Source organism: Chaetodon trifascialis, chromosome 10, assembly GCF_039877785.1.
Source record: "Chaetodon trifascialis isolate fChaTrf1 chromosome 10, fChaTrf1.hap1, whole genome shotgun sequence".
Classification (NCBI taxonomy): Eukaryota; Metazoa; Chordata; class Actinopteri; order Chaetodontiformes; family Chaetodontidae; genus Chaetodon; species Chaetodon trifascialis.
In genome coordinates, this window is record NC_092065.1 from 3,149,254 (window position 1) to 3,172,898 (window position 23,645).

The following is a 23,645-nucleotide window of genomic DNA, read 5'->3' on the forward strand; positions in this document are numbered from 1 at the left end:
TTTTGAATGGATGTGTTTTCCCAGTGGTACCCTGAGATTTCATTTATGAACAAAGTGTCCTATGTATGAAATGTGTGGAGTGTGCAGGAGCAAGTGTGTTGCATAAAGGAGCAGGTGTGTTTAGGGTATGGTTACGCTGTGTTCAAGGTATAGTAACAAAAACTTCAAGTTTTGTTACTTTGGTCTAAGCATGTGTCAGTAGTGTTCAAGCAATGGCAAAAACTGTAAAATAAGCATAAAGCTACAGTCAAAAATTTGTCAAGACTATCTACATTGAAATTAGGCATAAATTATTAATATATCTCACCATGGTTTAGTCTTTCAGAAGCAGACACTTGAGGTAACTCAGCTATAATTATTTGTTTTTAGTTTCTCTCGCTTTCAGTTGTTGACTAACTTCTCTCTCAATGTGACATTTGTCCCCCAGCATTTAAGTTAGCATTGGCTAGTCAGCTTTTCAGTTTTAATTGGCAACAGCTAAGATACAGTTAAAACACTTGAATGATATATCAATCATCGCCTTTATCAAGAAGTAGGAAATAGTGAAGAAACTAATGATTGTCACAGGAAATTTGTGAATGTTTCATTTTCCTTTTTGCCAGCAGACAGCAGATGACTACTCACTAATATTAATGTAAGCATCGCCATTGATTAGGGGCTTGTTACAAGCTTTTTTTTAGGTTTTCAGGAGTTCAGACTAAATTTGAATGAAAAATATTGTCATGGACATGCATAGGTCAAAAAAGTATTCAAAAATGTTTTTCTGCAACCTTTATTTACATATGAAAAACTATTAAAAACATATAAAAGAAAATAACTAATCGCTTTGTCTTTACAGTTGATAGTCATGAGTACAACAAAGCTCTCAAACTACATTTAATGTTCAGTCCCCTTTTACTTCACTTCCATTCACATCTGACAAAATCATGCAGTTGTCTGAATTCAGAGTTAACCGTAGCACTGAAATAGTATTGTTTTCTTTTTTCTACACTTCATTTCAGACCTTTAGTCAAGATAAAGTCCTTTGTAACATGCATGCCACCATGTGCGGCAAGCAGTGAATAGTTTACAGTTGTAAGAGCCTCTTTCTTTCTTTCTTTCTTTCTTTCTTTCTTTCTTTCTTTCTTTCTTTCTTTCTTTCTTTCTTTCTTTCTTTCTTTCCAAATTTAGGCTTTGTGGCTGATGCCTTTTCATACATCCAAATTCATTGGTACACTTCACATCCTTTACAACAAAGTAAACCTCTAGCCCAGTAAAATGAGGCACACAGTGATTCGCAACATAGATATTCATAGATACAGTATTAATATGGTCTAAAAATCAAGTTTTGTCATGACACGACACAAGTCGGCCAAGCACATTTCTGCACCAAGATCAACGTAAAATAGTAAAAACACATTTTTTTTCAGATCTGGGTCAGGACATTTCACAATAATATGTATTTAAAAAAAAACATGTGCCGTCCAACCTATGCCCCTCCATCCCTGAGGACGTATTCAGGTGCAGTTTGTGCTGCTGTGGTCAGTCACTCAGTTGGGTTAGTGCCAACATCTGTCTTCATTGCATCCACGAGAAAACTGAGCTCATTGCACAGTGTCTCATGGCGGTAGGACATCCGGATTTGTGCCACGTTTGTCCGTCGAATGTCATTGCCCTCCGGTCCATCCTGTAGGTAGTTGGAACCAATGAAGTGTTTCTTCTCCTAAGGGTGAAAAGGTGAAAGAAGATGTAGAACAGATATTGCACAGCTGTGAAAATCTTTTCAGTATGTGGCAAGCTCTTTTTTAGGTAGGGGTTCAAGGACCTCAGCATGACTGATGGTAACAATTGTGTGGTTGAATTATTGACCTTTCTCTTTGTGGACAAGCTGTCTAACTACTTCATCAAAGGCATGACTGAATAATATTCAGTAATTAGGGCACAGTAAGAATATGAATGTTATTGCAAGACACAATTACAGGGACAGACACAGGGTTTAATGGACTTTTCAAATAACCAAAGCTGGGATTGTACAACAAAAGTGCTCCTCATTATAATGCAGGTGGGACCAACATGATATACTGAGTTTGATTAGTAATTTGCCCATTAAGGCAAAGGTTTTGTTTAGTCTGTAGTGTTTTTTTGTTTTGCAGCGACATGAAGTAGAGCCCAACCAATAAATTTAGATGGGTCAATGTACTGATCCATACAGTTTAGAAAGAATGTCATCATTACATAGTTTGGCCACCAGAGAGCACTGGCAAGTTTTTTTCAACTGTAAAACGTCTGTCTCACAATGAACAGTATCTTTGTCACAGGACTTAAGAAATGTTATGTGCTCATGTAAACAAATAGAACAACATCATTATCATTATTTGTTGGTATTGGCATTTCCAGCTCACTCACTCAGAGACATACAGTTCACAAGACTAGCTCTGTTAAACTTTTAAGGATGCTAAAAAGTCCAATATTTTAACTGACAACCTGTCAGCCCCAGCAGTAAAGAATTGGACTGTTTGGCACTGCCAGCCTGCAGACGTTTATAAAGGTAGTCATGTCAGCTTACTGTGAAATTTTGAGAGGAGTTTAATAGTGTTCTCATCATCATCTACCTGTATTTTAGATCCTATCCCGACTAAGCTGTTTAAAGAAGTATTACCTCTAATTGACTCTTCAGTTTTAGACATGATCAATCTGTCTTTATCAACAGGCTACGTACCACAGTCCTTTAAAGTAGCTGTGATAAAACCGCTACTGAAAAAGCCTACTCTTGATCCAGGGGTTTTAGCCAACTATAGACCGATATCCAACCTTCCCTTTCTCTCAAAAACTCTTGAGAAAGCAGTTGCCAATCAGCTGTGCGACTTTCTAAACAATAATAGTTTATTCGAGGATTTCCAGTCAGGATTTAGAGTGCATCATAGCACAGAGACAGCACTGGTTAAAGTTACAAATGACCTTCTAATTGCATCTGATAAAGGATTTGTCTCTGTACTAGTCTTACTGGATCTTAGTGCTGCATTTGACACCATTGACCATGGCATCCTATTGCAGACACTGGAACATTTCATTGGCATTAAGGGAACTGCGCTAAGCTGGTTTAAATCCTACTTGTCAGATCGCTCTCAGTTTGTACGCATTAATGACGACTCCTCTGTGCTCACTAAAGTCAGCTATGGAGTTCCGCAGGGTTCTGTGCTTGGACCAATTCTATTCACCTTATATATGCTTCCTTTAGGTAAGATTATCAGGAAGCACTCAATAAATTTTCATTGCTATGCAGATGATACCCAGCTATATTTATCAATGAAACCGGAAGAAACCAGTCAGTTAAGTAGACTACAAGCATGTCTTCATGACATAAAGACCTGGATGACCTGCAATTTTCTGATGCTAAACTCGGACAAAACTGAAGTTATAGTAGTAGGCCCTAAACATCTTAGAAGGTCACTTTCTGATGACATAGCAGTTATGGATGGCATTGCGCTGGCCTCCAGCACCACTGTAAAGAATCTGGGAGTTATCTTTGACCAAGACATGTCCTTTCACTCCCATGTAAAACAAATTTCAAGGACTGCCTTTTTTCACCTACGTAATATCGCAAAAATCAGGCATATTTTGTCTCAAAATGATGCAGAAAAACTAGTCCATGCATTCGTAACTTCCAGGCTGGATTATTGCAATTCTTTACTATCAGGCTGCCCAAATTCGCTGCTGAATATTCTCCAGTTGCTCCAGAACGCTGCAGCACGTGTTCTGACAAAAACCAGGAAGCGAGATCATATTTCTCCAATACTCGCCACTCTGCACTGGCTCCCTGTAAAGTTTAGAATAGAGTTTAAAATTCTCCTCCTTACTTACAAAGCCATAAGTGGCCAGGCACCTTCTTATCTTAAAGAGCTCATAGTACCTTATTGCCCTACTCGAACACTGCGTTCCCAGAATGCAGGTCTACTTATGGTTCCTAAAGTCTCAAAAAGCAGAACAGGAGTCAGAGCATTTAGCTATCAAGCTCCTCTCCTGTGGAACCATCTTCCAGTCTTTGTCCGGGAGGCAGACACTGTCTCTACATTTAAGAGTAGGCTTAAAACTTTCCTTTTTGATAAAGCTTATAGTTAGGGCTGGCTCAGGCTTGTCCTGGACCAGCCCCTAGTTATGCTGCTATAGGATTAGACTGTTGGGGGACATCCAAAGATATACCGAGCTCCTCCGTCCTTCTGTCCCTCTCCATCCGCACGCTCTCATGTCCTACCACGGCGTGTTACTAACTTAGCTCCTTCCCCGGAGTCTCTGTGCTTTGTCGTCTTGCAGGTTCCCATGGACAGTGGCTGAATCTGGATTGTGGATTACAGCTGCGTCTCCTGCCTTGGCCCTGCCTGACATCCACTGCAACTGCTACTGCTGTTATTACATCCACTGTCACTGTTACTGTGACTGCATGTCTGTCTCTCTGTCTCTGTCTCTGTCTCTGTCTCTCTCTCTCTCTCTCTCTGACTGCTTTTCTTTCTGTCTGTCTGTCTGTCTGTCTGTCTGTCTGTCTGTCTGTCTGTCTGTCTGTCTGTCTGTCTGTCTGTCTGTCTCACTCTCTCTCTCTTGCTCTTCCTCTCTCACCCAACCGGTCGAGGCAGATGGCCGCCCACCCAGAGTCTGGTTCTGCTCGAGGTTTCTGCCTGTTAAAAGGAAGTTTTTCCTCGCCACTGTCGCCAAGTGCTTGCTCATGGGGGAATTGTTGGTTTCTTTGTAGATAAAAGAGCTTGGTCTGTACCAGCTCTATATGGAAAGTGTCCTGAGACAACTTCTGTTGTGATTTGGCGCTATACAAATAAAATTGAATTGAATTGAATTGAATTGAATTCTCTTTCTTCACCCTTTTGAATTTCTCCAGCCCTAAAATCCAGTCATGCATCTAATTGAGCAAAAAAGTTGGCCTTTACCTGGTGTGAGAGTCCGCTCTGCAATACACTGTTTCTGGCTATCTCGCACAAATCACAGGTGCTCAGCTTCCACAGCTGGGCTGCAATGGCATACTCCTCCATCAAGGCCTCCTGAAAGGGTTCAGAGGGACGCCTGTCATAAATTGTTACCAGCAGCATTTTAGGTGTGATGTTGGTTTTTGGATCTGGTGTAAAATGTGTTTCACTTTTAAAGTGGGTATGTGTGACGTATCTGTATGAAAATAATTTGTTTATGTGTGTACTTCTGTTAGAACTAGCCATTTATTCAGCAAAAATAGTGAAATGTGCCATAATTTCTCAGGTTGAGCTGCTCAGATGGGAGGCTTTATTGTTTCATTTTGTCATGATTAAGTTTGGATTTTGGACTTCTGGTCAGATAAAAGACACCTAAAGATGTGACCTTAGTCTCTGGGACATTTTGTGATATTTTTACTATTTTTTGATATTTTATTGATCAAACAATGAATTGATAAATTGAAGAAATAATCAGCTGATTATTTATGAAAAATAAGCTTTACCTACTATACATATATTTGTGTTTCATTCTACTTTAAGTAAGGTCCTGTCACTGCTGCACCATGCATTATGCAAAATCTTGATAGACACAGTTTTATGTGCCGTATTATTCAAACTGAGTATTTGATTAGTTGCGCACATATCTGTGGACTAGTGTCACCAGGACAAACACTTATTTCGACTCTAAACTCTGATGATGAGGAAAATGAATTGTCATGTGATCCATCCTCCTTCTTGTGGTTCAGACCTTGGTGTAGTGGAACTGCATGGGGTCATCGGTGGACAGTGACACACACAGGCCTTTCTGCAGAAACTCTCGTAGAGGGTTCTTGGAGTACTCCAGGAACAGGCTGTTGTTGCTGAGCGGGGACATGGCGATTGGTACCTGGGCCAGGTAGTACAGGTACTGCAACACTGGACTCTGAAGAGGAGGAGGTGCAGACACCACACAAATGTGAGTAACGCCACCTACAGAAATACATGTCACTTTTAAGTGTGTTTATGAATCAAAGCAACTACTTTCTCACAAAAATATTAACTTTGTCCTGTGGATGGCTGGGTTTTAGTTTTGTTTCTCTGTCTTTGTGCCAGTGGTATTTTCGGCCAACGGCCGCATTCATGTGAGATGCCAAAGCAGTGCTCGCTTCTGAGTTGAAGTGTAAAAATTAAAACAAGCAAACCCTCTTGGTTAGCACTTTGCCTTTGGTATCTGTGTGTTTGGCAGTAAAACAATGGGGATGATTGTTGCCATATTTTGCAAAATAGCAGCACCTCAAGCTATTAACATTCAAAAGTACTAATATGGATTCAGAACTGCACCTTCTTGAGGTTGAGTCCATGTGAGATGTTGTCAGCCGTAAGGAAGGCGGTAACCAGGTGGGTGATGGAGCCGGCCTCGCCACAGTGGGGACGAAACTGAAAGGTGTTCAGTCCTCGCTCCCTGTGGAGGGACCAGTAATGATACTACATGTAGTGCTAGTAGTAAAACATGTATCATCATTATGTTCATTTCTTACTCTTATTTAGGTCTATGTAAATCGCATATTTTCATTGTTGCCTCCACCTTGAGGAAACATTTAAGTCATGTTAAACAACTTGAGAATATTGTTGCATGCATGAACATGTAGGACTTACTTTCGCAGGTTGTTGAGCACCATTATGTTTGCATACATGTAGAACAGGTAGTAAGTGTAGGGAGGGTTGTCATCTGTGGTCCAGGCCTCAGGCTTTGGGCTTTTGTAAGAGAACATGTGGTCACTGTGTTTGGACTCATCATCCACGCTGTCAAATCCTGTTACCTACAGGAAAGCAAAGAGCACACTTGCAGAACGAATATTATACAACCACGCATGTTTCTTCAGTGGTTCACAAATATGTAGTTTAATGTTGTGGTTTACGGTTTGTCCGCTCAGTTTGTTTCCAAAGTGTTTCTGAATATCACAGAATAATGTGGATATAGCTGCTGTTTCACTTAAAAAGTGTCCTGTTTGCTACAGATTCCACCCTTCATAAAAAGTACTTACGTATTTCAAGAATACATGTGTTGCTTTGTGCTTTTGCGGATTGACTGTAGCCTCAAAGAGGGGGAGGAAAATATTCTCCAGCATCTTTGCGTAGTGTGGTATTAATTTCTTTGACCTGAAGATGTCACTGCAAGACAAAAGAAATCAAATCAGCTCATCTTCCCATTCAAACAACACAAACGTTTTAGCCTTTGCTTACTCATTGAGAACAGCTCATTGAGTAATACAATTATTCCTAACTTAATTGTAAGGTTGGAGTTTAAGAATTTAGAACCAGAATTTTGGTAACACTCAGTTAGAATTTATCTAATGGAAGAAATGCAAAATTAGACATGGAAAAATATGAATCCTAAATTAATTAGCTGAATTTCATAATCCATTATTTAGATAAGGAAACACTATAACAGCTGTGAAGATGAGTCACCAGTTTATTAATATATGAATTACAGTCATGGCTGCAATACTTTGGCAACAGTTCTTGTGATCTTCCTTTTTTAAATTTCTTAGAAAACATTTGAATGAACTCTCTGTTCAGAGAACCGTGCCGGTCTTTTTGTAAGAAATGGCCTGCCTGCTATAGGTTTCCACCGCTTGCACTGAGCACTTACTAGATCCTGGGGACCTGGATCATCCATCTCATGTTGGGTGAGTGGACCTTATGCTGGATGAACCAGGTTGCCAGGCTCTCCCACTCGCTGGCAGAGCGGCCATAAATCGACAGACGTGGCTCAGCATGCTGGTACTTACTCTCCTCCAGCTCTTGGGCTACTTCCTGAAACAGATGCCAAACCACAGGAAGCTGGTGATGTTTGTTGATAAAGCAGAAGCGATAAGGGGTAATAGCTCACAGGGCAGATTGCAAATAATTCACATCCGTGCTGTTTCTAAACACCAACAAAAGCAAGAGTACTTTATGCTCCAAAGAAACATAGACATGATAGAGACTTCATGTACTAAATGCACCCATGCACTACTGAATTTTTTAAAAATATCTTTTGTACTCTGATCCCCCCCAAAATATAATCACAGCTGTAATTTGTTATGCGGTATGTGAGGATGTGAGGCAGTTTATATATATTGTGGTTTTAGCTGGCTATGGTTAACTAACATTAGCTTGCTTGCTAACATGGATGAATTGCCTAGAGTTGCAAAATGCCATCTTGAGTGGATAATGCCTGCTTCTACTTCACTGATTTCTCCCTGACCCTGATTATCATATTTGTTCATGGAGTTAATTAATTTCTCATAATTCCAGTTTGGCTATATCCAACTTAAACCTGAGCAGAAATCTAATTAGACTGGATAATGGAAGCACCAGTGTTCAGGGCCTTTAAGTGATGTTAGTGCTTTAACTCATACTACACCTTGATGAGACGTGCAAAGTATTCTCCTTTGATGTAGTTGTCTGTTTTCAAGTAAATCTCTCGCAGTTCGCTGGCTCCCACAGGGTTGTATTTTGAGTTGAACTTGTCAAACCGATGAAATGTTTGTCTTCCCTAGGAGAGTAAATCGTGAGAGAGTGAATCTTGTGTCTTGAAGAGCACATTCTCATTCCAACTAAGTCACTGTTTTGATTATTTTCAAATTACACATTAAGAAAAATTTGCATGGAACATAGAATCTGATTGCATGACACCATATGAAATGTATGAACACCCATAATTGCATCCTTGTGTCAATAAGCACAGGTTAGTGAAATGAGCTGTAGCTATTTTGAAATGACAAATTCATTCTTTGCAGGCACATGGAGTTATTATGTGATTACCTGTTATTTCTTTTTGTACAAGATAAACCTGCCGTAGGCCTCAGCATTCTGGCAGAAATGTTACTGGAATTGTTTCTGTTTTTAAGAATTGACGGTCATGAATTTGTTCTTACAGCGTGCACGTCCAGAGAGTCCACAGTGAGGTCGTAGGGGTCCATGTTGAGGCTGTTGAAGACTTCCTTGAGTGTGATCTTCTGACTGCCCTTCTCCAAGATGACACGATCTGCCTCTGTCTGGTACGTGGTCTGTATAAACTTCAGCAGATGTCTCTGGTTCATGCAGGCAGCAGCGTGTATATGTGTGTCCACCTGTGTTTCACATAAAGCAAACAGTGACAATGTGCAAGATGTTATTTGAACAAATTTACTTTAGATCTATAAATAACAATATCTTCTGCTGTAGTGAGACAGCCCTTCAGCTCAAGGGCTCAGGCTGAAACTATGTCGGCCAGATGAGTTGTATCACTTACTGTTACTTTTTTAAAACAGTTTCCACTCTTAAGTTATCAGTTGCATACTGAATAGATGGAAAGTAGATAGATGGAAGTACCAACCAACCTTCCTGACGTTGTAGAAATCTCTGTGTGGAACACCTTTCAGCTCTTTTAGCTCTGCCATTTCATTCAGCATTTCATGAAGGTAGAATTTAGAGGCCAGGAAGTTCAACCGTCTGTGACAGTAGGTTTTCCTGTGAGGCAACACAGCATAAGCTCAGCAAAACATGTAGGAAAATTAGATGTGCCTTTTTTTTAGATTTTAGTTTTTAAGCACCACCCTGTTGGCTAGTTCTCTGCTCCAGGCATACTGTCTTGACAGTTCATCGACAGAAAGCCATTCAAACTGTCTTTGTAATGTCTATTTGGCCTGTTGTTGTTGTTAAGGATATTTAAAACACTTTTGTACTCACGTTGGGCCGTCGGCTATCATTGCGAGGACGTGACTCAGGTCTATGGCAAAGGTCTCAAGGTCAGGGTATGGGAGACTGTGAGGCTTCTGTTGTTTCAGGGCCTCGGCATCGTCGTAAACATGGACTATGCCATCCTTCATCTGCAGCTCGTAGTTAAGGTTCTCAGGAATACCCTCCATGGAGTATGGGTCCTCCCCTTCATGAGGGAAAGGCCAGATGTCTGCAGACGAAGGAAACAAAACAAAAGGGCAAATGAGGAATAGTCAGTTAAACTATAGAGAGTGCTTTACAGTAGGAGTTATATGGACAAAAACTTAATTGATCGGAAATGTTTTTAACTTGATGTTGCACTCCATTTTAAATATTTATTTATCCTATTTTATTCCTTCCTATTTTTATTATTTACTTGATAGCATGTTATTATCCCAAAGCTTCCAAACTTACTTCATTTAGTTCCTACATTTGAAAACCTTTTTTTTTCTTTTACCTTGATCCAAAAATTTCATTCATTTCCTTGATCCATTCAAATTTTACATCCAATTCTACCACCAAGCTGGAGACTTTAAGCTCTGTGAGTGGATGTTTCTTGCCACAATGCACTGTGGGAAGTGTAATTGATATCTACCTTTTAAGTTTTTATGCACACAGGCTTGTACCTCAAACTTTTTATCAAAGAAGCAGATTGTTTTCTACTAGCCAAGAGCGATGCAAGGCAGCGGTGGCTCTCTAGCTAACTGTTACCCAAGATCAGGTGGGGTTGGCTGGCTGGCTGAGACTTAGCTATGTGGCACAGTCCTGGCTTTGGTTGTGTTGTGGCATTGACTCATGGATTGACAAATGCAGTTTGTAATCTTTTGTACTGATGATTTAACTGGGAGTGTTTCATGTCAACTGAAGCCATACAAATGCTCCAACTGTTAGTCACCGATCATTGTCTAAGGGAAAAATGAGCAGTTCCTCACACTTTGTAGCTCTATTTGATGTGCAAGAATAAAGACTGGACTAGTTCTCTGAATGCCCATACCTGGCATGATCTCATCCTCTTCCCTCCATTTCTCATTTTCGGCATTGCGGAGGAACTGGGCAGTGGTCCTGGGGAAGCGGTGGTAGGCCAACCTGGAGTATTTCTCTCTGATGAACAGCGCCCCAAGAAGACTTTTGGCAGCCTGCTCATAATCCTCAACTGTGATCTGGAAAAGTCATATAAAGTTTTAGTCTTCTAAAGAATCTACAAACACCTCATCCACCCAGACCTCATCCATTCTGTTTACCCCTGCACAGTAATCTCCACTGATGATTACTCTCTGGAAGTCTGCAATGCTTTCTGGGAGAATAGGTTCGGGTGTGGGTGGGCAGACCATTGTGGACACTATAGACTGGGCCCAGTCACCACTGACGGGTATCTGCAAAGATACCGACTGCGAACGCTTCAACATGAAATTCTTCTTTCTAGTGACACACAAGAGAGAACAACATTACTGTCCTGACAATCGAAAAGTCCGTCACAAAAAATAGCAATCTGTAGTATTTGTAGGATTTCCTTCTTTTGCCTGGTGATTTAAGATGCAAATGATACAGAGAAAGACATAATTTATCAAACATATTTCAGTTTCCTACCTCTGAGCAGACTCCTGGGACTGCTGCTCAGCCAGCTCTTTCTGCAGCGCCCGCTCCCTGTCCTCATGCAGTCCGATGGGACAGTCCTCTGGCATGGTGTACATGGCCAGAGCATCCTTGGTATCTTCCTCTTTTAGAGCAGAGGCGAACACCTTCTCTGCTAGCACTCGCACCTTCTCATCCACCTGACTCATTGACATTTTTGGGAAAAGCCGTGGCATTTCTGAGGGAGTTGAGAAGGTTTGAAATGTAGTGAATACTTTTTTTGTCTTGCCAAGAAAGATTGGCTTTAAAAAGGTATCTCAGAACAAAGAGTATATTTCAGTTCCTATTTTACAGTGATAAAGACTGATCAAGAGAGCTTAATTTTATGTACAGTGAATGCTGGTTTATGCCAATTGATAATGTTGAGTGATTTCCTTACAGATAAAATGTAAATTGACCTGCTGGTGCACATAGTTTAATGTCAGGTGAGAAATTCAATGGAAATAAGAAAAACTACAGACTCTGTTTCACTGGTGCTGGGCAAAGATTAAATTGCAGAAATTACATGCACGTTCCATTGTGATATTGTAGAATAATCGTGATCACTGGGAAGTTAGTTACATCAGTCATTAGCGGTAGCACTGTAGTATGTTGTGGTTTGTGTACTCAGATTACAGTTTCAGTGTAGTGACATTGTTTTACAGTTTGAGCAACTTGCTAAAATGTTGGATGTCATCTTAAATGTGCTTAAATATGGCAGCACTTACAGGAGAAATAACGTTAGTGGTGGCAGTAAACCCAAGATAAACACGAGACCTGCAAATATGTGTTTGTGGTTGGCGGTGGCGGGGTTAAGGGATGAACTTGGCACGTTTGGCCACACCTCATCATGACTCGCTCCAGTAAACATGTCTTGAGTGGCTGACTTGTGTTTCAGTGAAGGCTACGTGTTTTGCCAGCGTGTCAGGCAAGTTACAGTAAACACAGTCAATCACTGTCCCGGGTGTCCGAGCCCAATAGTATGACCTCTTAACCCCCCAGACTAAGTGTCACCCTCTCTGTGCATTACACAGCACTGGGAATGGTATGTAACACCGAGAGTGCAGAAAACATCTTTCTTCCACCGTCTGCAATTTGCCTGCTGGTGCATGTGGAACATAGCACACAGTTGCTTTGATTTTAATACCATGACATTATCATATAGTTTAAGTACTATGTAAACTATGAGTTTGTAATTTATCCGCATCAATGACTGCTCTATTAGGGGCCGGGATTTATAGAAGCTTGGTTGACAATTGATTGCCAGTTGAGTTTATATTGATGCTTTTCTTTATTGTTAAATTTTTCCATGCTAATCTTTTATATTAGTCAATTATTTTAATCTCCAGCTCAATCTATAAGTTAGTGTTTTTGTAGAAACTCTAAACTGGATAAACTCGGGAACAGTAAACTAAGTAAACATTCCCAAAGAATCTGCAGAGGAGTATTGATTTGGATTTTTCGAGCTTTTACTTTAAATGGAAAAGGAATGTCTGACCCTGCTGTGGTTAGACCTGCAGTTCACATACCATCATTCTGCTTCCCTAGACATTTTGGTAGGAAAACAGTCGTGTTTGTTTGTATTGAGCTGATTCTCTTACATACCCATGGCATGAACTAGTGTCCTATTATTAAACTCGAGACCCTGTGAATTTATATTTTCATCTGAAAAGTAAAAAAAGTAAAAAGTACTGTTGCTATCCAACATCCCATAAGCAGTGGAGATGTTATGGAGATGGCTATTCTGACCACCATGTCATCACTGTTACTAATAATATTAATGTTGCAGCCAGCGTCGGTCTCGTTGCCAGTTCCTGCCTCGATCACTGTGGAGGTATTTGAATCAACAAGCACACGACAGAATTTGCAGTACCGAAGTATCAAGTGGCAAACTACTCAGCTGCAGACTCACATCTTAAGTGGTTTACATGCAACTCTATCTGTCTGAACGATCCTATCTCCTTCACAGATGGCACCATCAACATTTTGCACTCATATCGGTACATTTCTCTGCCTGTTCTTTGGCTCTGAAGCGGTCATTCTTGACGGGCCTCTCAGCACGTGTACCCTATTGGAACAGCTGAGCAGCCTCTGGGATGACCTTGACCTACATCCCCCGTTATAGAAACCTGACTCACATGAGGCAGTCTGGGATGGGAGAGTCTTTAACATGTAATAAAATTTAATATGCAGATTTTTTGGGGGAAAAATGACCCTTTATCATGTCTAACATATCACACAACTTCTTACATCAATAAAATGCTTCAGTAATTAACCATATTTGCTATTGATAGTATATTTGCCCCCTTTTTCCCCCCTTGGTCACTTTTGGCTTAAAGCTGTTCTCTTAATTTCAGGAAGTGAGCCGTCCATCAAATCACCCCTCCTGGGTGCATCAGACCATAGACATTTAATGAAACTCGCGATAAGTGGTAATTGTCATCACATTGCATCTCAGTGTCACTACACAGCTCCATGATCAGTAGAGGAAGCTCGACCTGTCTCTTACCTTCTCCTGTGATTTTGGCCATGTTTGAGTCTCAGTCTCTGCCTGTTGAGTCAAGTATTTCAGCTTGCATGTGTCTGCTTCTGTCTCTTCTAGACTCCCTAGCACTTAGCCTGTGGCTCCACTATTTTCATATGTGTGCCACTTGTTGTCGTGTCTCTGAGAACACTTGATGGTGTTGCTGAAACCTCTAGTATCTTTCTTGTATGTGGGATGCGTCTCTTCTGGGTTCTCACTCCGACTGCGTGACTCAGGCTTTGCTCTGCTGTTTATGTGGTCCAGTGCTTGTATGTATAATGCAGCTGCTCGTTGTTGCTGTCTTGAGTGTCTCTCTCTGCCTCTATTTTAGGGTGTTGAGAGCGTCATGGCGGCAGGGGCTACTAATCCAAGCTGGTATGTCACAACTGGCTGCCAACATGTGAGCAGCTATCTGTGAGATGGGGCAATAAGGAGGGAATGAAACTGTGGTTCTAAGGTCCTGGGAAACTACAGATGAAAAACTCTTACTTTTTCCCAACTGACAGAGTTAAATATAGCTTTGGCCGTTTATCATAAAGACAGGCTATTTACTGAATGTAAACAGTTGGATTAGTCCATTATTTGCCAGAAGAAAACAATTCTGCATTTGGCAGGTTGAGCAAGCATGGGAAGATTTCTACAGCTACAGCCAGTGTGTTTACAGCAGAAACAGACTATTTTTTTGACGAGAAACTCAATTTCCTTAATCTGATAAGGGATTAAGAGAAGCACAGTTGAAGCCATGTCCACTAAATGCTTAGCTGTGTTTTGAAAGTGATTAATTCATGCTCACATGTGCATGAATACTGAATCACTGACTGCAGTGCAGAAAGTGTATCCCTGTATTTCAAAAACTCAGTCCAGTCTAACTAAAAGTCAAGCAAATTGTTTTAAAGGAGGGAGGATTGTAGTGGGAGCACTGGCATGTCAGGTGTGACTGTGTGGTCATGGAAAAATCCTTTACATGGCTCACGGGTCGGGCAGGGAGGCAGGACGTGCTCTGCAGAACATGCTAGAGCATTGATAGGTATGATGGAGTGGAGTGTATTTTCAATTAAACTATTATATTATAGAAGAATGAATTATTTTCTTTTTTTTTTTTTTGCACCATCTGGGCCAGTGGGGAAAATGTCAGGTTGGACACTGTAGTTTTAGATTACAGTAGAGAGTCAGAGTACAGTCATCGTATCTTAACATAACATGTTGCCAACCAATGACACGCAAACATTTCCCTGCACAGTATTTAGTACTATATATATGCGCTAATATCCATTACACTATCCATTACATTACACTGTTTCACTGTCAGATAACCCAAAGACAATGTATGTTTTTCATATTTTGCTCAAATGCAGATTAAAATGAAATTGAGTCTTCTTCAGTAGGCAATATTTTTATACTCTTTTGTATATAATATACATAGCCTCTATTGTTGATTTTATTTTGTGTTCATTCATTGTGTTTTTGTTTTACTTGTTTTATTCTTGCTGTTGTAACAAGTGAATTTCCCTGGCGTGCAATCAATGAAGTCTTATCTTTTAATAAGATATTGGAAGAAGAATGTTGAGCAGGCTTGTACAGTGAAATTCTTGTCCAGCACCGATGACAGAGTTGGATTTGTTTGTCTCTTTGATTTGCAAACACTGCACTGATTAATGGTGAACTGCAATAACTGTTTAATAAGTAGAAGTAAGAGTTGTGATGGTGTTATGTCAGTGAGACCATTGTTCTGTATCAATGTGTGTGCACCTGTGTATGCTATGTTCATGCCACACTGGAGTGTGTACTCACCTCTCCCAAAGCAGGGCACTGACTGCTGCTTACAAAGAGGTGTGTCACTTCTCTTCATTTTAATCTGTATTGACCCAAGAGAAACAAAGTTTTGATTAACAATGGAATAATTCATAGTTCAGTAGTACCAACTGAGGTCATAGATAAGTGGCTCCAGTGTGGTACAGTATGCTGACTTTATATTATGTACAGAGAGGCAATGTCCTGCACCACTTGCGGGTTAATCTCCATTTCACTAGTTTTTCTTTGCCAGTGTATTTTGTCGTAGAGATCGTTTTATCTCTTTTCCCGAAAAGCTGAAACATGACACTAAATTTTGAGTGCCTCATAGTTCAGCAACAGCTGTTCCACTGAAGTTTTGATAGGGTGTCTATGGCCAAAATTGATGTTAATTGCAGCTGGTGAATGCTATGAAAAGAATATTTGTTTCACCTTGGCTATAACAATAAATCAGATCTCCCTCCACTGACTGAGAGTGGTGCAGAACGCTGCTGACTGAATTCAAAGAAATATCAACACATGGCTCCAGCAGGCTACACTGGCTGCCTGTTGAATTAAATATTTATTTTCTGGCTTTTAAAGCATCAAATGGCCTTTATCCAAATTATTTAAGGGGTTTATTGACTCTGTCTGTGCCCATGCATTCTCTGAGATCAGTGGATGCAGCTCCATTGGTTGTGACTAAAGGTGACCTGGCCTTTGCTGTTCGAGCCCCCAAACTAATATTCACAGAAAACCCCAGTGTGTTTCAGCTTCTCAATAAGTACAGTAAAGCAGCCATCAGTGGAACAAGACCACCCTTGCTGATGGTAGAAGAGCAGACTAGAGATCAGAAGTCAGATATCTGAAATTCAGTTTGAAATTTTTGATTCATATTGATTGATATTCTCGAGTGTTTAGAAAGCATTTTTTTGTTTTCGTTTTTCCACTTGAAATAAATGCTCTCAGCTTTGGCCAAATTCTTTCACTTTAAACAAAAAAAGGTGTCAATACTCAAGATGGATTTTATATTGACATGTGAGGTGGATATATAGGAGCAAAGCTTTGAAGCATTCCTATTTTTTTTTTTTTTTTTTTTACTTTTTCTGCATATTATTTTGTGCTTTTCCCTCCCTTCATTGTTTTAACACTGTAGTGTTAAAAAGCTGGAATGTCAGGTAAAAAGAGCTGGCCTTGAAATAACACGTTTATATGCACATAGCAGGAAGTGTTGGTTCTTTATTTCCTGCCTTGGTTGTGTTGGTTTGTGTGTGTGTTAGTTGTTGTTCACAAAGTCAGTATGTAGGGATTCTATTTCCCTGTTATATGACTTACATAACTTGACATTTGTATTGACTACGCTATTGTAGAGAGACAAAGAGAGACTACATTTATGTACTGCCTACACACAGTGTGATTTTTCAAAGTGGGCCACTAGTGCAACTAAACTGTGACTAAACAGTGGCTGATGTGAGTTGTCCCAAGTCTGAAGTGACCAACACCTGTGAGAGTAAGAGGTAGAAAAGAGGAATCCTGGCTGGCTGTTTGGTTGAGAAGGTTTCACATTAGATCCAGTGTTGACAGGAATTTCCTGTATTTTTCTGTCACAAGAATTTGCACACCGCCAGCCATTGCGACATAGAGTCACACTGCGCTCTTTTGTATGTCTGAAGGCTCTGCCCTCAACACGTCGTGTCACTATGTTAACATCAGTTGTTTGTGGGTTTGTGTATATTTAGATATTCAAATTTCCCCAAATGCATAGTATGTGAAACGTTACAACACAGCTGATGTAGTATGAGGGTTTAGAAGGTTCATGAGTGTCCTGTGACTTGTGCTTGAAAGTAACGCTGGAATGATTCAGTTCTGATCACAAGACGTCACAGATATGTTAAGAAAACATGGAGATACTTAACAACACAGGCAACACAAGTAACCATGCTGCTTAAACAACTTATGTGATAATTCTCCACTCAGTAGGCCAGCAGTCAATGTAACAAATATTTATAGAGCATAGTTTCTCAAAGTGCGGCCTGTGGGTCAGTGGTGGTCCCCTGAAACATTTTGGGTGGCCCTCAAACATGACATGAAATACATGCATTATATTTTAATCATCTGCAAGCAGTGTATGGCCGTTTTTCGCTCATATCGCACTTGTGCTCACTGTGGGCTCATTGTCACTGCAGTATGTAAGTTTTGTACGTCTCTGGAAATGGCACAATCGTGGCTAGAGGAGAACTCAAATGTTTTTTGTGGTGATTATGACAAAGTTAGAATTCCATCAATAATAAGTGCCTCTGGGACATCAACACCTATTGTGCCAGCCACACCTTGACTCATGTGACCCTAACGACTCACATGATGCTGTGGAGCTGTGTTCCTGCAAGAGGACAAATGTCTGGGACTTCCCACCAGTCAGTTAGAAGTGAAAGAAGCCTTTGGGATTACAATTAGTCATTTGGCAGATGCTTTTATCCAAAGCCACAGCCACACCTCCTGAGCCACAGCCACCCCTGTGAGAGGCTAAACGTCTGCTAGAACCACAAACAAGTCCAGTTACCTTTAATATTAAAATTTTTACAGCCTCCATAAACCTTCTCACTTGTTTTCTCCTCCTGGCTGCTGGCTCCTCCTCCCAATTCATGTGATCGCAGTCCACAGTGTCGTCATTCTGGGCTTCTCAGTTGCGCTGAGGAGCACAGAATTTTATGTTTTTGGCAGAATCTGGCTGGTGCAAACGATTGATTTTTGGTGAAATTTTAAACAAGACATGTAGAATAAAGTGTTCTTGATGTAATATCACTATTTTAAGGTTAAATTTGGTTATTTTTCCTGATTCTTATCACATGATTTGTTCAATGCTAGCACTGTTAGCTAGTGGTTTTGGACATCTCAGCAGGTTAATGTGGAAGTGGGATGCAAAAGCCAGCACAGAAAAAGGCTTTATGGTTGAGGAGAAAAGGAGTTTTAAGGAATAATGGATCAGCTCTTAGATAAAGTGATCTGTCTTATCTGCAAACAGGTGACTTCAGAGCTCAAAGAATTTAATGTTAAAACATCGTTATGTGACCACAAATTTTCCTGTGCAGCCCTCAATCGTCAGCTGGCTCCGTAAATGATCACTCAGTCATCTGACCTTTAAGAGCCCTGCTGCAGAGGATCACACAGCCAGTCTCAGGCCACTCTTTCTTGTTTACAACTGGATCTTAAAAGGCATGTTTAGACTCTTAAGGGACGTGCCTGCACTGCAAGTTCTGGCCTGGTAATGGAATGCACTGCATTTGCCAACTGACATCCAGAAAAACAAAACAAAATATGACTAATGACCAAACATTTACCAGGCAACCAAATTAAGGAGTACTTGTTTGTGCTGAACAGTTGAACTTTACATTCTAATCTGTTGAACTCTTTCCGTTGAGTGTATGGCTATTTAGTGTTTTCACTAAGATAAGCACCATGGCTGTTGTTATTTCTTCCTTGTTTTTTTTTTTTCTCTTCAAGTTTGACACATAAAGGATGACTGCGTGTGTTTGAAGAATCTGTGAAACTGTAGAAATAATGTAGACACAAAGACAACAAAAGTTGTTCAAACATAATTATTACAATTGACAAAAGTGTATTTTTCCAAAACTTCTAAAGATGCATGTCATTTTTTCCTCTCTAGCAGTGATAGTGTCTTTCTTTTAACTTGAATTAGGATAATATGTTGTTCGGTGTGCATTACATTTTACTGTCCTTATAAAGACATCATATGAAGACATTTTTAGCCATGCTTTGGATGGCAGTTTTGGTCAGCGGGTGGATCAGTTAACCACTTTGGTCCAAACTGAAATATCTTAACAACTATAAGATGATTTGCCATTATATGTTGAACAGCAGTCATGGTCCTCATTGAGGATGAATCCTACTGACTGTGGTGATCCCCTGACTTTTCTTCTAGTACCACCAGCAGCTTGACACTTTTGGCTTTTAGTGAAATATTGTTACAGCTATTGGTTGGATTGACAGGAAATTTTGTCCAGATATCCGTGGTGCTCAGAGGATGAATTCTATTGACTTTGATGAACCCTGGACTTTTCTTCACCATCACCACCACAAGGTTTGTGTTTGTTTGTGAAATGTTTGTGACTGTAATTAATGTACTGTATACGTCCATAACTATTGGATCTTTGAGTGCCATTGTCAGGTCATTTTTGTCCGGCCGAACACCTTCAAAATTCATGACATTCCCATCATCCTCAGTTGTGTTTAGTACTAATTGGGATAAGTTATCATGCTTACATTCTAGACTAAAATTGTGAACATGTTAAACATCATACCTGCAACATTACTATTTTAGCACGAGCACGCTAGCATGCTGGCATTAACATTTAGTTCATGCACAGCCTCACAGAGCTGCTAACATGGCTGAAGACTCTTGTCATACTGTTACTGTTGTTCTCTCTTTAGAAGCCCATACTTTAAAATGGCTCTATTGCTTGTGGTCCAAGATAAGTGAAAAGTGCTCATGGAAATGTAAACTACAGCCATTGAGTCCACAGTAATAAGGGACTGGTTGATTCTGGCTGGTGTTGAAATCAACATGTTAACTGAATAAGTGGAATTGGTTTGTCAACAGAACTGAATTGAAAATTGAAGTTTCAGCTGGATTGTGCTTTTTACCTTTCCAGGTAGGCAGCTTTTGCCCCCCCAGCTTAGTCATGTCCACCCAACTGAATCATTGACTTCAGTGCTGACTTGTTTGTTGTGCAGAATTGCCCCCCCCCCCCCAAAAAAACAAAAGGACATTAGACTGAAATGATCATTCTTCATCTTTCAGTGCTCTGATGTCACTATGTACAGTGAACAGTATAATAATTAATTTTGCAAACACTCTTAAGGGCCTGCTCACACTTTGATGAGTCCATGTTAAACATTCATGTATTTTCTTTAGTTGTAAAAATAGAAAGAGGGTCTGTCATTTGTTGTAATTCCTTGAAAATACAAATATGTGCCCCTCTGGACTAACACAATGACAGCTTTCTGCACAATGAATGGTTCACAGCAAGCAGCTGCAAGTAGAAACCTGAAAAAGAGTGGTGCGAAATGAAAGTGTTTCAGTTAGGGACAGATTAGTATGTGCATTTGCGCTCATCTTAGATGTAGGAAATGTGACAAAGTCTCTAATGGACGTCAGTTCACTTGTGTCTGGACTATGTGAACACAAGAAGAATGCAAACAGCAGAATATACTACATAAACTGCAAAGAAGAAGAGCTGAGGCTGAGAAGTGAAAACCCTGCAGCTGTTTGGTGTGAAGCAGTGTGTTTTAACACAGTACAACTTCTTAATTTTTAGTCTCTGAAAACAACTACAAAATATTTAAATTAATCTATTCTAATATATTTATATACTTTCCAGTCTGAAAAACAAATAATGTCGGACTGAAAATCATCTACTGCTTTTCAGAAATGTGCGTCTTTGCTTTAGAATATTTGATTTGTATTAACCTCCAATGTAAAATACAGCTAAGGTATTTCTGTGAACAGAAACCACCAGACAAAGAACAACAAGCGCTAAAAGAAATGCAAGTGTGATGAAGATAAGATGTGGCCGGAGATGGAACAGCTGAAGAACAGCGGTGTACTTACTGTTTGTAGAACTGTGCACAATGTTAACACCTCTGGAGACCGTAGAGACCCTTTTTACATTTCACAGGACAGAAGACGAGTCTTAACAGGGCAGTTTTTTCCAGCATGCAGAGGCACAGCAGATTTACTCACTGCCAGTCTGAACAAATGTAACGGTTGAACAGTTTACAATAAAGACTTTATAGCGCTCGCAGAAGGTTTGAGGAAGTGATCTGCATCCGCGTTGCTTAGTGCAGTAGAGGAAGTCCGAGATGAAGCTTGTATTTGTACAAGTACTTCTGTCACTTGTTCAACAACATGTAAACTATTCATAGACCACACCCCTTCTTGTTTATTCAGGATGTATTTCATTGTGCAGGCACTTAATAAATATGTATATATATATGTGTGTGTGTGTGTACATGTGTATATCTATGCATAAATGTATGTGTGTGTTTGTAAATATATATATTTTTATGTGTGTATGTATGTCCGTATATGTAGATATACATACGCACATGCACGCACGCACACACACACACACACGAACACACACACGAACACACAGTATATTGTACATTGTATATTGCATGGTTACTTCATCAAAACTCTACAGTACTGTTGACAAGGTAATTCCTTAGTCTCAGTTACCTTTCAGTGCTTATCAACAAACAGTAAAAATGATCTCTGTCAAAGTGCTTTTCATATAGAAAAAAGGATCATTACCGAAAGTGAGTACTGGGAATTTCCTGAAATTTGTTTTGGCAAAGTTACTGTCAATGTTTGTTGATGAACATAAGTGGCACAAATGTGTTGACAGGCTGTCTCCAGTGTCCCATGCATGCTGTGGACTAGGTGCTTTCAGAGTGCTGGAGAAAAGCTTACAACACCACCATCTGGACAGTAAAGGGAAATCTTCCATCCCTCTCATAGCCCCTGGATGGCTGCACCATTGTTACAGTATTTCTCAAAAAACAGTAGTATTTTACATTGTATTTTAATTCAGACACAGGTAGATTCCATATACTTAAATTTTGCTGAAGTGACTGATTTACAGTTATTGCATTTGTAAGAGTTTTAGTGGCTTTTGGCCGAAAAACAGTTAGTGCTCACACAGTGCCACATTGTGTTGCTTTTTCTGGCTGCCAGTGAAGGCACAAAAAGTGATCATGTTTGCATTCTACTCTGAGGCGTGAGTGGTTTAAGACTTGATACTTGAGCATGCATCATCACTCACTTGGTTCCTCTTACCTCTAATGATCGATTTTACAGAAGTACAGTTTTCAAAGTGTTGGAGTGTTACTTGAGATCACAGCAGGGTACTCTCTGGGGAAGAAAACATTTCTGTCACTCACTTCTGTTATTTTTCATTTTGACTGTAGCCTGACTGATACTGGATTTGTTTAAAAACAAAACAAAACATGATATTGGTCAATGATTTTTTAAACATAAACACTCTTGACATAGATAGATTTGTTTTTTCTTATAAAGAAGTTTGAGAAAGACACACACTTGACAGGACATTTTGCAGCTGAACAGGCACTGTGTCACTGCTCTCTGGTGGACAAACTATATAATGGAGACAGTTTGCAAACTTAACTGAAACCTCCTTTGACATTTAAGTACTGCAATTTCTTACTTATCGGCCGTTTATCAGCCTGTGTCTAATTACAAGTTTAGTATGTCAGGAATTGCTGAGGACTACAGTTCCTCCCACTTGGCATGAAGATCGAAGCAAAGTGTTGACACTGAAATGTTACTGCATTAAGCGGTGCCTTGTGAATTATATGCATGTGGTGAATTGTTCAGTTCACCCAAATAGTTCTGCAAAGAGCTTCAGTCATGTTCTTTTAGTTTAGTGTGCAGGATGCTGTTAGAAAAGTTGATTATAGTAAGGTACTCTTTATTTTTAATGTCTTGGCAAACAGACATTTTCACATTTCTTTATATAATAATCTACTCATTCCAGTGGAGGAGATGATGATGTTTTAATGAAAATAACCAGATTTGTAGTGAAATTGTTTGTAATTTCAGGACAGTGTGACCGCTCTGCATATTATCAGTGGAGGTCAAATTCCACAGTGATTAATAATCTGTATTTCATCCTCATTTGAGTGTTCCTGGTTTGACAAGGAGCACGCTTCTTTTTTTCCTCTGCATCCATCAAAACTCAGATTGTCTTTGCCAAAAGATAATTCATTTTGTGAAATGCCGTGTTTGCTCAATTTTAGGAACATGTTGACCCAAGACAAATTTAATTTCAGTGCATGCATTTCTTTGGCAGAGTGTGGCTGATAAAGCATGTGTTATTTTTAGAATGGAATGTACACCATTGGTTCGTAGGTTGTACGCTTCTAAAACTCACACATACCCTCATAAAATGAGGAGGCACACATGCTGTTGCCTATGAGCCTCCTAACACTGGCACATTCATGCACAAGCAGAATATTTGATGTTA

At 39.9% G+C, this 23,645-nt stretch overlaps 1 protein-coding gene across 2 annotated transcripts; it reads right to left on the minus strand.

Moving 5' to 3' along the window:
- Nucleotides 1-1,160: 1,160 nt before the first annotated feature.
- ampd3b (adenosine monophosphate deaminase 3b) lies at nt 1,161-21,474 on the minus strand. 2 transcript variants are annotated; one of them, XM_070972036.1, is made up of 16 exons: nt 21,209-21,474; nt 15,601-15,664; nt 11,262-11,484; nt 10,916-11,093; nt 10,669-10,834; nt 9,645-9,864; nt 9,296-9,425; nt 8,852-9,046; nt 8,338-8,469; nt 7,582-7,745; nt 6,974-7,100; nt 6,585-6,748; nt 6,270-6,390; nt 5,698-5,871; nt 4,914-5,024; nt 1,161-1,702 (listed from the first exon to the last, which is right to left on the minus strand). In XM_070972036.1, exons 2-16 carry the CDS (start codon nt 15,656-15,658, stop codon nt 1,526-1,528), a joined length of 2,340 nt encoding a protein of 779 aa, XP_070828137.1. In that variant the 5' UTR covers nt 15,659-15,664; nt 21,209-21,474; the 3' UTR covers nt 1,161-1,525. The 2 variants fall into 2 exon arrangements, with proteins under 2 accessions (XP_070828137.1, XP_070828139.1); XM_070972038.1 differs by lacking the exons at nt 15,601-15,664; nt 21,209-21,474 and adding an exon at nt 13,795-13,871.
- Between the last annotated feature and the right edge of the window lie 2,171 nt (nt 21,475-23,645).

Bases quoted from the DNA above. Each gene is read 5' to 3' on its own strand.
- ampd3b (XM_070972036.1), bottom strand. From the start codon at position 15,658: ATGAAGAGAAGTGACACACCTCTTTGTAAGCAGCAGTCAGTGCCCTGC. The intron at 11,094-11,261 runs GTAGGAAACTGA...GTGTGTCACTAG, and splicing joins TCCCAGGAGTCTGCTCAGAG to AAAGAAGAATTTCATGTTGA. The intron at 5,025-5,697 runs GTCTGAACCACA...GAACCCTTTCAG, and splicing joins TGCAGTTCCACTACACCAAG to GAGGCCTTGATGGAGGAGTA.